Here is a 14,329-nt window from a genome sequence, read left to right as displayed (position 1 = left end):
AGGAAAAATAAAAGAATAAAGTATTTGAATATCAAAAGGAAAGAAAGCATGAAATATATAGAATATAATATGTTATGCAAATAAGAGGTATAAAAATGAGAAATAATCTAATAGAAATAAATAGAAAAGGGAATACTACATAAATTGTGGTATAATTTTATTATATGATTTATATTTATCAACGTGATATCTCTTTATGCTTTACTTTCATTTTCTGTGAATAGAATAAAACGCCCCTTCCGTAACATCGTCTCAGGCGTGCTAGATTCCTAAATACACAAGTGAGATATTTGTTGGGTACTTAATCACTTTTCTCACTGGTGTGGCCCCAACTAACAAGACAATGTAATGCAAGAAACAATCTATCACGTGTTTTATATAGGGAATAAAGAGAAAAATAGATGAGAAATAAAAGGATCGGTATGTTTGACAAAGGAAAAATCAGATAGTAGAAAAATTTAAATTTATGAGGTCTATTAATTATTTTTATTATATTTAGTAAAAATAGCTAAATTAAATCATTTGCAATATAATTTATCATTTTAAATGGTAGTCCCTAAATTTAATATAAATTTTTTTTAATTGATATTGAATTACGACATAAGCTATCATTTATAATAATAATCAAATTAATTAATGTAGAAATTAACCTCAAATAACGTTAATTCATTTTGACAAAAAAATCCAAAAGAGGACCCCAACCCCTAAATCTAGTATCTAACCCAAAAAATGGCCTACAAGGTAAAAGAATAAAAAGTTAAATGAAATTGCTTAATGCACCCAGGTTTTTTTTTTGCACCTCATAGAAAACTTGAATGGACAAAAAAAAATCGTTTGCTTCTTTCTTTACTTTTCCTTCATATCCATTTCACCTCCCGGATTGGAGAATTTGAAATAGAAAAAAAAATTGAACACTTCCAGAATGAGTAATTATGGAATTATGTATACTTAATTATGGAATGTGTAATATTCCATTTTTTCGTATATAAATTAAAATGATATTTATTAAAAAAAATAGAGTTTTAGAAAATATTGAGTTTTATATAAATAAATAAATAAAGAGAAATAATTTTATTAATTAAAATAATAATTTGAGAGAAAATAAAAAGGATATTTTATTTATTCATTTGATAAGGAATAAAATAGAGTTTGTTTTTATAAAATAATAAAAATAAATAAATAAAGTAAATGATAGGTTGTGAGTATCCTAATAGAGACATGTTAGATCAGTTGTAAGACCGACCATAATTTTTATGCATCCTCTTCCTCTCAGTTTTATTTTCTCTTTTTTCCTCCTAAAATCCTTTCTTTCTTTTGCATACCACCAAATTTATCTCAGAAAAAAAAAAACGATCTCGAAATCATTCATCGTTGAATCGTCTCGAAATTTGAGCATCAGGTTTGGAACTCATTTCCAAACATTATCACCGTTGGAAATTATGAAAACATGTAAGAGCTAAGAGAAATACCCTTTTCATCTTAGATTTTTCTTTTCCCGCAGAAACTTCGTTAACCGTTGGATTGTCATGAAATTTTGATATGTGGTTCAAAATAATATATTTGGATGGAGAAATACTCGTCGCACGTAGACAGTGGAATGAAGACTTCAATCTATTCTCTTTCTCTCAAACGTTTGGAAACCCTATCAGAGTAGTCAAAGGAAAATCTTGAGAAATCTCATGAAACTGCTAGAGATGTTGTTATTGCTCTCACAATACACATGTGGGCCCGCTTAGAGGTAAGGGATGAATTTATCACAATTGAAGTTAGAATGAACATGTGTAGGGATCCTTAGAGGATTAAATTGTGGTTTATTTTTTTATGTTTATTGAATTATAATTTTTCCTTTATGATTATAAATACGATATTGATATCTTGATGTGAATTGGTTGATAAAATTGAGTGTTCTTGGTGTTTTTGTTTTTTTATACCTACGATTTTGATTAATTGGGTGAAATTATTTGAGGGGTTTTACTCTCCCATGTTGTGATAAACCTTTTGTATAAATTGTTATATTGAGATTATGAAATTGTGATTGAAATTGTATATAAGTGATAAATTGAATATATGATTAATTGTAAAATAATATATTACTTTGAGATTATAATATTGTTATGGAGATTGAGTATAAGTGCAAAGTTGAATGTGTTAAATTGCGAGATACACGTGAACATAAGATGGTTGATTGTGAGATAATGAGATGCGAAGTTGTGAACATGAGTTTTAGTTGTGAATAAGTGCGTAGATAACACTTGATGTGATATTACTTGTGTTGTGAGCTGTGAATTATACAATAACTCGACCAGTGTTTATTTTTTAAAAAATGTTGATGCGTATTGTTAAAGGGAAAATGTAGGTTTCCTAATTAGGAACCAATGTGTGCATTGTGTTAAACGTGTTTGAAACACGAATGTGAGGTCGTGAGTATTGTATAATTCATGAGCAGTGCTTCCTTATAATATTATTGTTGAAATCGAGTATAAGTACAAAGTAGAACATGTGTTAATTTGTAAGATACATGTAAACCTGTGATGGTGGATTGTAACATTATGAGATGTTAAATTGTGGACATGTTATTTGGTTGTGAATAAGTGTGTGTGTTTAATACTTGATGTGACAATAATTATGTTGTAAGTTGTGAATTATACAATAACCCGACCAGTGTTTATACAATAAATTGTAGCGCAATATGTTAAATATATTTGAATTTGATAATGAACAAACTTTTGAACCAAGCTATATAAAAATATATTTTTAAATATCTCACTTTTTAAACTCTTAATAAAAATCTATTATTTTTCTATTACACCACTTATCATTTTTATCTTTTATTTTTTTTGATGTCAAATAGATATTTGAATATCTAAAAATCATTTTTGTGTTATAATTAATAATAATAATAATGGACTAGCAACAGTGATTTGGTTTGACAAACACAGCGTACCTCACACTCGGATCTAAGGGTAATAGTGGTATTCAGCCCGGGAATCCAATTTAGGGGACCGTCACTCGTCACGCACTGAACTGCAAAGAAATTTCCGTAGAAATTTCCGTGAAGAAAGAGTAAATACCTAAAGTAGTAAACGTTCACAATTACATGAATAATCAATTGATCGATTCCCCTTGATCGCTCTGTTTTACTGTCCGTTTCAAATCCGACAGCAGCCCAGCCCGGCCCGGCCCAATCATGACTCCCAAACTCCAAACCGCGGCCTCCGTGGTGGCCACCGCGATGCTCCTCCGTTCCCTCGCCCGCGACTACGTCCCGGCGGAGCTCCACCACTACCTCCGCTGCAAACTGTCGAAACTCCTCTCCTCATTCTCCTCCGAACTGACTCTGGTCATCGATGAGTTTCACGGGCTGACGCCAAATCCCCTCTTCAGCGCCGCGCAGCTCTACCTCAAACCCCACGCCGCCCCCGATACAAAACGCTTCCGCGCCACCCTGCCCCCGAAATCGCGCCACGTTTCCCTCCTCGTGGAGCGCAACGGAGAAACCACCGACACCTTCAACTCCGTCCAGTTCCGGTGGAAACTGGTCTCCGAACGCGTCCCCGCGAGGTTCATCCATCAGGACTCCTTCCACTCCTTTTCGAAATCCGAGGTTCGGTTCTTCGAGCTGAGATTCCACAAGAAGCATAGGGACATGGTCCTCTCGGAGTACCTCCCGCGCGTGATGGAGGAAGCCGAGGTGGCGCGTGAGCGGAGGAAGACGCTGAAGCTCTTCACGCCGGCGGACATGAGGATGGTGGGAAGGAGAGGGTGCGAGATGTGGCAGGGCGTGAATCTGGACCATCCCGCCAAGTTCGAGACGCTGGCGATGGATTTGGAGATGAAGGAGATGATAATAAAGGATTTGGATACGTTTCTTGAGAGGAAGTTTTTGTATAAGAATGTTGGAAAGGCTTGGAAGAGAGGATACTTGCTATCTGGTCCTCCAGGCACTGGGAAATCGAGCTTGATCGCTGCCATGGCCAATTATCTGAATTTTGATGTCTATGACTTGGAACTTACTGATGTTAGGAGAAACACTGACCTCAGGAAGCTGTTGATTGGCACCGGGAATCGCTCTATTCTTGTTGTTGAGGATATTGATTGTTCCCTTACATTGCAGGATAGGCTTGCAAAACCCAAATCATCGCAACCAGTTGCTATCACACCATGGCCTTTCCACCCACATGACAATCCAAAACCCCAGGTATCAAATCACTAAATCAGCTCACTATACAAGGTTTGGAAGATTAAACCACTTTTTTTTTTTCTGAAACTATCATATTAATCCCTGGAATTAAAGAAACTTCTTGTTTAAAATTGATTTAGTTTCATGGACTATTTTGACAACATCATAATACACTTTAAGGAACTGAAACATTACTAGTTTACTCTTTTTTGAATTGTGGTCTATGATACTCAAAAGCTTTGGTATTGTAGCTAATATTGTTGTTATACACAGTACTATGTAGACAAAACTGATATATTTTATTACATGCTTTTGGTACTTTCTTCAGTTAAAATTAGAGAGAGTGTCAGTATAAACTATTGAGACAAAATTAAATACTGAAGCAACTTGCAACTGAATTTTCACTATATTATTCTGATGTGGTGGGTGTGATAATCTATTAATCTGTGTGTGTGTGTATGTTTTCTGTCATGTTGTAATTTTGCTTGTTTACTTTTTCTTTCTTGCAGGTGACGTTATCGGGGTTCCTGAATTTCATAGATGGGTTGTGGTCTAGTTGTGGGGATGAGAGGATCATAGTGTTCACGACCAATCACAAGAACAAATTGGACCCTGCTCTGTTGCGCCCTGGCCGTATGGATGTGCATATCGACATGACTTACTGCACCCCATGTGGGTTCAAAATGCTGGCTTTTAATTACCTTGGGATCACAGAGCACCCACTTTTTGTTGAAGTTGAGACATTGCTGAAGACGACCAATGTGACTCCTGCGGAGGTGGGGGAGCAGTTTTTGAAGAATGAAGACCCGGAAATTGCATTAGAAAGCTTGATGGAGCTCCTTATAGAGAAGGGACGAAACCATGAAAAGAACAAAGCAGCTCTCACCATTGAATGCTTTGAGTCCGCAGAGAGTTTTGAAAATGAAGGATGATTACGAAACCCAAAACTTGTATAAAAAAACAGAATGAAAAAGGATTAAAAGCAATAACTATATGAGTGTGACCATGAACACAGTATTCTAAGGATTGAATCTTCTGTCTGATCTCTCTCTGTGTGCGCCTATCCCTAATTTTCAACCATATGAATCAAAACATATTTTTCCAGCACGGAGACAACTTGGAGTGTTAGAAGACATTGTATAAGAGAAAATCTTAAAACATAGCTAACACTGTGTTTGGATGGAACAATTTAGCAAGTGAATTCATTTTTTTTAGGAATTTAAAATGATTCATGATAAAATAATTTGTTTGGATAAAATATTTGAAAGGAAATTGAATTTCTGGTATTTTTATGAATCATTTTGATTGACTAAAATAGTGGGATTTCAAATTCTTTCAAAAAATATAGAATTTGAAATTCTTTTTTCAGAGATATTCACTCTAACTCACGTTCTTGCTCTTGACTCTTTTTCGCTCAACACTCACAAGTAATCAAAGTTTTTACGACCGATATCGACATAAGTTATTTTTCACTGACGTTGATCGAAGTTTTTCCGGTCAGAATTTTTTTATATGATGTCAACCAAAATTATTTTTTGTCGATATTGGTTAAGATTTGTTTTAGATGATATTGGTTAGGGTTATTTTCTCACTGACGTCACTCATGGAAAATTTTTGCTAATGTTGGTTAAGGATTTTTTTGGCCGTTGTCATCCAGGTTTTTTCAGTTGATATTGACCAATGATTTTTTTTGCTAACATTGGCTAGATTTTTTCTACTGACATCGATCGTGACTAACTTTTGAGTAAACATCTGTTAGGGTTTTTCAGTTGACGTCAGCTAGGTTTTTCCAGCCAACATCAGCCTAAGTTATTTTTTGTCAATATCGGTTAAGGTTATTTTTTAGCTGATGTTAGCTAGGGTGTCTTGACTGATGTCAACTAGATTTTCTTAGCCGACGTTGGTTAAGATTTTTTTGCTAATATTGACTAGGATTTTTTGGCTGACATCAGCCAAAACTATTTCTTAATCACATTAGCTAGATTTTTTGGTTGATATTAACTAGGATTTTTTCTATTAACACCAACTAGGTATTTTTTACCAACATCGGGCATGACTATTTTTAGTCAACATCAGCTAGTTTCTTACAGTCGACATCCACTAGAGTTTTTTCAGTCGACATCGGTCAGAGCTATTTTTTAGCCAACTTCGACTAGGGATTTTTTGGCCAATGTTGACCAATGATGTTTTTCGACCGTCATTGGATAGGTTCTATCGGTTGGCATCGACCAAACTATTTTTTAGTCGATATTGGGTAGATTGTTTTGTCAACGCTTGCTAGAATTTTTTAGGCCGACGTTGGCTAAAAATAGCCTAGGTCAATGTCGTTCGAAAAGACCCTAGCCGATGTCAGTCAAAAAAATCCTAGTCGATGTTAGTAAAAAAAATCTAGCCAACATTGTCTAAAAAATAGACTCAACCAACGTTAGCCAAAAAATAGTCCTGACTGATGTCAGTTGACAAATATTCTCGGCATACTTTGACAAAAAAAAATCCTATTTAATGTCGACCGAAAAATAGCTTTGGTTGATGTGGGTTTAAAAACATCACTGGTTGTGGTCAAACAAATTAACCCTAGTTAAAATTATCAATATTTTATATTTATATATTATTAAAAATTGAAAATATTTTTTAATTAATATTTCAAAATTAAATTATGTTTATTTTTTATAAAATTTAATATTAAAATTTCATTTATTTAAAATATAAAATTAAAATTTTACATATGAAAAAAATTAAATTGCCCTATCCAAACAAAGAATTTAAAATAAAAAAAATTTAAATTGATTTATCTAAATAAAACATTTAAAAAATGAAAGAAATTAAAAATAAATTAATTCAAATTCTATACATTTTAAATTTATTAAAATTTTGAAATTTCTTATCCAAAGATAAGTGAATATCAACTAAGAAAGAATAGTTTCTTTTCCGGGTCATTAAATTAAATAAATCATACAAATCACAGTAATAAATTAAATATATTAATTATACAATGTATTTAACTCACATCACTAAAGATAGAATAGTTTTTTGGCCGACTGACTCATCAGATAAACAATATATTCAGGTCATAAGAAAGAATAAAGTTATGGTACCAAAAAGTAAGTAAAGAAAATGACATACAAAATGGATGCACTCCATAAAACATCAACAACCATTGTCCTTTGGTAAATATCCACCCTCAAACTTAACGTAATAATAATACTTTTCTAAAATAATACTTATAGAGCTAAGCAAGTAAGATTGTAAAAAAAACATGAAGTTTTCTAGTTAATTAAAAAAAATCTTTTAAGTTTGACACAACTGAGAGATACATTTTGATCCGTGCTCACATGTATGAAATAAAAAAACTCTACCGAGAAAAATAAAAATCACTTCAATTTTTTTCTCTCTTTGTTCCTTTTTATTTGTAATTTAAGATTACAATATGTGAAATAAGAAATACAATTAATATTCTTATTTCTATTAAGAATTTTCTTATTTTTTCTTAATTCATCTTCAATATGTGATATTTATTACTCTTAACATTTTTTACGTTATTTTTCTTTCTCTTTCATGAGTGAAAAGGTAAATGCATAATTATGAAAATGTAAATTTATGTTATCTAATTAGACTTTTAAAACAATAAATAAAATATAAAAATTCTTTCAAAATAATAGATAAAAATAAATGGAAGTAATTGTTAATGTTAATATTTTATGACGCTGCACTTTAAATAAAAGGACAAATAAAGAAAACATAAGATGACAAGAAATGTGCTTTTCACTACTAATCTCAGTAACATCAATATCAAGGGTACCCTGGAATCAATCGGTAGTGATTACTTTTTCAAGGTGAAGAAATATCGAAAACGATTAGAAATAAAGAGATTGATTCAATAACAAAAACAACTTGCAAGAAAAAGGAGAAGTTAAATTAATAAAAGCATTCAATCTTACTAAGTTTTTTAATCAGATCTATCATTCTTAATTTTAATTTCAAAATTAATTTGATTTAACAACTAATTCAAAAAATTAATTTTGGATTATTTCAAACCACTCTACTTTTATTTCCAGCTGAATATTTTTTTTAATCTCTTATCATTTTTAATCTATTTTTTCATCTTTTTTCTAAATTAAATTTTATTTTTTGAAAAGTTATCAATAATTAAAAACATCTTTGTATTACATTATAAATTATTTATTGTAAATCTAAAATACAATTTATATATTAAAAAAATATTTATTTTACAAATTTTAATTATATAAAATAAAAATTTATTATGTACTTTGCCGAAGCTAAACTATTAGTGCATTAAAAAATCCATTGAGAAAGTCTACCATTTCCTTTATTTTTAATGTATTATCATAAAATGTAAACTCAACAAAAACTATCATTTTTATAAACGAAAATCCTGGTGGACTGTGGAGACTCTAATATTTACAAAAGAAAAAGTGCAACCGAACCCAGATATCCATGGATAATTTAGAGGGGGGGAAAATAGTAAAATTCAACTAATGTTCTTTTGAGCACTTTGAGTTTAGATACATAATATGTATTGTTTTAATCCATCCATCCCTTCCTCGTTTTCGCGCTGATCTCTTCAAATCAGAACCGAAAATTGGCAAAGGACAATATGTACAGAAGCACCAAAAAATAAGAAACAACGAACAGTTTGTAAAACGATGAAACATAGCCAGAAAAAAGGATGTAGCAATGCAACATTCGAATAGTGAATCTAGGCTGTCCCTCCTTTCTCTCAAATTAAAATTGCCAAACACAAAATAAGACATCTCTAATCTTAAAGCGTCAAGTCGCTGATCCCTCAATAATATACCAGAACGTCTACATCGAAAATAAATGAAAATGAAATTAACCTAAATCACCTTAGAGCCACGATACATGTGATGTGGACCTAAAGGATTCCCAATACTATAGTAACATGCAAAGCTTGAAGTATGTCCAGCAAGTATTCTTTTATTTGTCCATAAATTTATCATATACGTCCTATGATTGCGCCTGAAAAAATGGCAATGCCATGTTTCAGTATGATGAGCAAAATATGGAAACACAAAAACAAGTGCCTAGACATATTCAAAAAAATGTACGGTGTACTACCTGTGTATTCTCCACATAAATTTTGCTAAAAAGCAGAGAAATTAATAACGTATTTTAAGTGTGTGCCCTTAAATTCAGAAAATCAAGTCAAAACTAGTTCAAAATGAATCCTAAAATCCTATTTTTGGGTTTGCCATACTGCCCAGGTGACAAGTCTCAACCAGATAATACAAATCTCCTTTACATAAATAAAATCATGGAAAAATAAATATATATTACTTGCCTCACATCAGAAAGCATAACGGCCTGAAGCAGGGATTGAGAATCTCACAAGATCCCTAAACAGCCATCTTCATTTCTATCTTCTGGTGAGGATCATATCCTATGAGCTTGAAATCAGCTGCCACAAAAGAATCTATATCTTTCTTCTTTGGGTTTATCTTCAAAATCTGAATAGAAGTTTAGGTAATCAACAAGGAAAAGGCAATTTATACGAATGCATAATGGTAAATATTTGTGAGCATCTACATTAAAGCAAACGAAATCCTTAAACATTTACACATACTGGAAAAGGTTTTGGTTGGTTCTGGAGCTGTTCCTGCAAGGGTCTCACATGATTGCGGTAAACATGTGCATCCCCAATAACATGGATAAAATCACCTGGAACAAGGTCTGACAAAAACAGGATATGACAGATGGATTGATCAGTCCAATATCTAATGTCAATTTTCCTTTTATATAAAAGCTGTATTTCCCTACAATCAAACAATGAGAAATCTCTATTGAACCCATGAAAGTCGGATTTAAGATGGTATGTGCGTCTGAGTACAAATTTAAGTCTAGCAAAGCTGGCATAATTTGCATACCACAAACATGAGCGATCATGCATGTCAGGAGTGCATAAGATGCAATATTAAATGGGACACCCAGGCCCATGTCGGCAGATCGCTGATACATTTGACATGATAGCTCCCCATTAGCTACATAGAACTACAGGGAAAAAACAATAAAAGGAAGTTGACAAAACTTCATGAGAGAAAAAGAGAGAGCTCTTCCAAAGAGAAACCCAAATATAGCTGCGGACCTGTGCAAACATGTGGCAGGGTGGAAGTGCCATCAATTTAAGATCAGATGGATTCCACGCTGAGAGAATGATCCTTCGATCATTGGGATTATGCTTTATCTTGTTAATAACATCTAAAAGCTGATCAAATCCTTGGCCAGAGTAGTCAGCATGCATGTCAGTATACCTGTAAAATGTAGATGAGAAATACAGAGCTGAGCAATCCTACGAAATGCAGCCTAATGACTTACAAAGATAAAGGCACATCCACTTACTTGGCTCCAAAGTGCCTCCACTGAAACCCATAAACAGGTCCTAAGTCACCCTTCTCCCTTTCTGTCAAACCAATGCTGTATATAAATAGCAACTCCGGTTAATAACTGCATAGAAAAGAAAAAATTAGCAATTCAAAAATTAGTAGATGGTTATGCTTGCCTATCAAGGTACTCCCTGGATGCATTGCCATCCCATATATGAATGCCTTTTTCCTGCAGCGCCTGTCAATATAACATGCTTCCAGAATAAAAATCATTGTAGTCATATCTAATGAACCAGTAAGAGGCCTTCTTGTGAATCAATAACAACCACTTCATGTAATGCAGTAATTGAATTGAATTTTGGTCCAGAGGCATTTTTTAGAGTATAAATAATGCAACAGGTGCTAACCATGCCATCATGAAACTGTTTTATACTGATATTTTATACCAATTGCAAATAATTTTTTTTAAAAAAATAGTATATACAATAAGTCAATTATATGAACATCCAAAAGGATCGTCGGGATCTAATATCAAAATTAGAGTCAACTTATGTAATCATCCCAGCCTATAAATTCGTGAATCCAGTAACAGATATGAGTTCAGAGCTTCTTAAGCCTGGCCTTTTATTATTTCACTAAAAAACTCATACTTCAACAAACTCTTTTTGATCTTGTGAAGCATATGGCACATATATTGTTTCTTTTGTATCTTTACGTTCTTAACTAAGAAAACATTGAGCATACAAGGTACTAATATTTTATTCACTTGTGCATAGATTAATAAGAATCCAATCATATTATATAGTTTTGATCAACAATTTATAAGTTGATTAAAAATTTGAAAACAAAATAATATTGGGATAGTGAGTTCAGTTGGAGACTCCAAAGCTTTCCATATATCTACTACCCATATTCTACCCCCAGCTATAAAAAATATCAAGTGCACCATCCTAAAGTTCACTGATATTTAGCTCATGCTAGCTAGTTTGTGAATTGTAACCTAACTAGAAAAAGTCATGTGTGCATGCCTGTGTGTGGGAAAGATTGGTAATAGATTATTACCTTGGCACTTGTTGAGCCACTGATAAACCAAAGAAGCTCTTCAACTACCCCTCGCCAAAATACTTTCTAGGAACCAAATGAATAAATCATGTCAACTTTTATATCAAGATGTACAACAGATATTCTTCAGTCTTCTCCAATAAACTTTCAAGCAATAAACACAAACAACAATTGCATCAGATAAGTAGCACACAAATAAGAAATTACTATGCAGTAGTATATATGAACCCAAAACCAAAATTCATACATACCTTTGTTGTTAGAAGAGGAAAGTTTCTGCGCAGATTAAACCTCATCTGTGGAATTATAGAGGACGAAATAAGCATATAAATCATAGCAACTCATCAACAGACCAATCAAAATATTACCTGGCAGCCAAATTTCGACAAGGTACCAGTCCCTGTCCTATCATCCTTAGTTGTGCCTTCAGAAATGATTTCTTGAACCAACCTAAGATACTTAAACTCCTCATGTCTCTCATAAACCATTTTGGGAAGAAAAGAAAATTTCTTGACCTCAAATTTGAAAGAGTCTGAATTATTATAAAAAAATGGATCAGCATTCTGATCCAGGAACTCTGGTGGAGAACTCCTTACACGCGCATAAGTGGTGAAAGAATAGCGGAGGTTGTCTTCCACCAAAGGGAAAGATGAATACCATGTCTGAAATACATTGGTATCAACTCGAGGCATAAAAGTGTCACACTCAATGCTTGCCTCAATTTCTGTAATATGGGCAGCTTCACATCCAGGTGCATTAAGAGCCTCTCTGTACATGAAAATTGTCATCAGCTACAACAGTGAAAGAGCTTAATATGATTACAAAAGGAGAGAAGCAGAGAGAAAAAAGAAGGAAGGTTACAAAAATATAAATATACCTAAATATCTCTCCACCTCCTGTGAGAAATACTTTCTCAATTGATAGGCAGTAAGGAGAAGAAGCCAACAGCTCCATAGCAGAAGCCATACTTCCACATATAAGAACATTCTCTGCTGTTGCAATATCAAAGCTACCCGAGCGAGTCAGAACAACATTAAGGCGACCAGGAAGTGGCCTGTTCTCAGGAGGGATGCTCTCCCATGTTTTCCTACCCATCACAACGGCATTCTTCTTCCCCGGATCAGATGTTGTTGTAGTGATCTCCTCAAAAAATTTGAGTTCAGTAGGTAATGTCCAGGGCAGTTTTGCATCCTTAGAAATGCCCATATCTCTGGTTGCAACCACTACTACTTGGTAAGTCCTCTGCGGATGCAGCTCTGACTTGGCATTGCCATTGCCATTGCCATTGGAAATCACAAGAGCATCAGTTGCCATAATAGGACTCAAAAGCCTGCACAGCAAATTCCTTCAGAAATTAAGTGGAATCTAAACCCAACATAGCAAAAAATCCAAACACTATGAGATGAAACAGATGCAATATACAATTAGCAATGAGTTGATAAATAATAAAAAAAAGGCATCCTCTCCCCCTTTCCATGTCTGCATAAAATAAAATTCTCTGCACTAATTCAAAGACTGTAAAATCCAAACTAGTATAACGAAAGTTTTCCAAAATCCAATCATAAACATAATACAACACAATCATCTTCCTCAATGCATCGCAATAACCTACTAACAGAAACATAGACACACGACTGAAACTATCAAAACAATCAAGAAAAAACGAATGAATTAAGAAGCAAACAATTTTTTTTGGTCAAAAAGAAAAAAAAATATATCCGAGGTACAGCACCACCAAACTCATGCGCAATCTAATATAATATGAATGAACATCAATCGTCTAAAACTCCATAAACAACAAATGCAACAGATTCACCAACCAAAAGAATTCCGATAAATGCAGGACTCGAAATGTGAACAAAGGAGCTAGCGGATCTAAAACGAAGCGCGGGATTTCGGAAACGCACTGACCTAAAAATCTTGCGCGAACTATTTTCAGCCCTTGAACAATGAAGCAGAAAAAAATGATGAAAGAAAAGAAGCAGCTGAAACTGAAAGTGAGGGTGCAAGAGAACGAGAAAACGCTCCCGAATGCAGAGCTTTCGATCCTTTTGTTGGTAGAAAAAACAACGGAAGCGAAAGAAAGAGAGAGAAGAAAATCCAAAACCACAGTTGACGCGAAATGCCGCCAAGGAGCGTATGCGTGGGTTGTTCCCCAGTGTACGTTACCGTATAGTGGGTGTCTATACCAATTAAGTCTTTTTCCACAAATGCCCTTTCACCAAACCACTCCCATTAAATAAATCATTATACAAAATTAATTATAAAATTCCTCTTTTATCACCGTGACAATTGGTCTAAATCAATTCTCCAAAAAGTATTCACTCATCTTTGCCGAAATTATGAGTGCCCAAAAAAGATGAGTATTCTATCGTCAAAATTTAAATCCTGAATCATTTCATTAACAGATAAAAATTGTGATTGTTGTATCAAGAGTTGGTTGATAAATTTCACTTTATTTATATTTTTAATAAGTATTATTTAATGATAATACTTTTCAGAATTTTTATTTATCAATAATATTTTTAAAGATTTTTCTTAATCTTTTTTCATTCAATCTATCTTTTTCATCTTTATTTTTAAATTGAATTTAAATATTTTCTTAAAATAAATTATCAGTAACTAAAAATAATTGTATATCATAATAGAAATTATTTATCTGTAATCTAAAATATAATTTGCATGCTAAAAAATATTTATCAACTATAAATTTTAATTGTAATATAAT

At 33.1% G+C, this 14,329-nt stretch overlaps 2 protein-coding genes across 3 annotated transcripts; one reads left to right on the top strand and one right to left on the bottom strand.

Annotated features, from left to right (window-relative positions):
* The first annotated feature begins 2,918 nt into the window (after positions 1 to 2,918).
* LOC100789716 (protein HYPER-SENSITIVITY-RELATED 4) lies at positions 2,919 to 5,211 on the top strand. Its single transcript, XM_003540963.5, has 2 exons — positions 2,919 to 4,198; positions 4,690 to 5,211. The coding sequence occupies exons 1-2, from the start codon at positions 3,188 to 3,190 to the stop codon at positions 5,110 to 5,112; spliced, it is 1,434 nt and encodes a 477-aa protein (XP_003541011.1). The 5' UTR covers positions 2,919 to 3,187; the 3' UTR covers positions 5,113 to 5,211.
* A 3,457-nt stretch (positions 5,212 to 8,668) lies between these two features.
* Positions 8,669 to 13,761, bottom strand: LOC100788658 (bifunctional dihydrofolate reductase-thymidylate synthase). Of its 2 annotated transcripts, XM_003540962.5 has the most exons (12): positions 13,513 to 13,757; positions 12,479 to 12,931; positions 11,970 to 12,369; positions 11,853 to 11,897; positions 11,602 to 11,667; positions 10,716 to 10,777; positions 10,556 to 10,630; positions 10,302 to 10,467; positions 10,084 to 10,207; positions 9,783 to 9,889; positions 9,501 to 9,666; positions 8,869 to 9,178 (listed from the first exon to the last, which is right to left on the bottom strand). In XM_003540962.5, the coding sequence occupies exons 2-11, from the start codon at positions 12,913 to 12,915 to the stop codon at positions 9,556 to 9,558; spliced, it is 1,593 nt and encodes a 530-aa protein (XP_003541010.1). In that variant the 5' UTR covers positions 12,916 to 12,931; positions 13,513 to 13,757; the 3' UTR covers positions 8,869 to 9,178; positions 9,501 to 9,555. The 2 variants fall into 2 exon arrangements, with proteins under 2 accessions (XP_040863313.1, XP_003541010.1); XM_041007379.1 differs by having other exon boundaries at positions 8,669 to 9,178; positions 9,501 to 10,207; positions 13,513 to 13,761.
* Between the last annotated feature and the right edge of the window lie 568 nt (positions 13,762 to 14,329).

This window comes from Glycine max, chromosome 12, assembly GCF_000004515.6.
Source record: "Glycine max cultivar Williams 82 chromosome 12, Glycine_max_v4.0, whole genome shotgun sequence".
Classification (NCBI taxonomy): Eukaryota; Viridiplantae; Streptophyta; class Magnoliopsida; order Fabales; family Fabaceae; genus Glycine; species Glycine max.
This window is presented reverse-complemented; position numbering and strand designations above follow the sequence as displayed.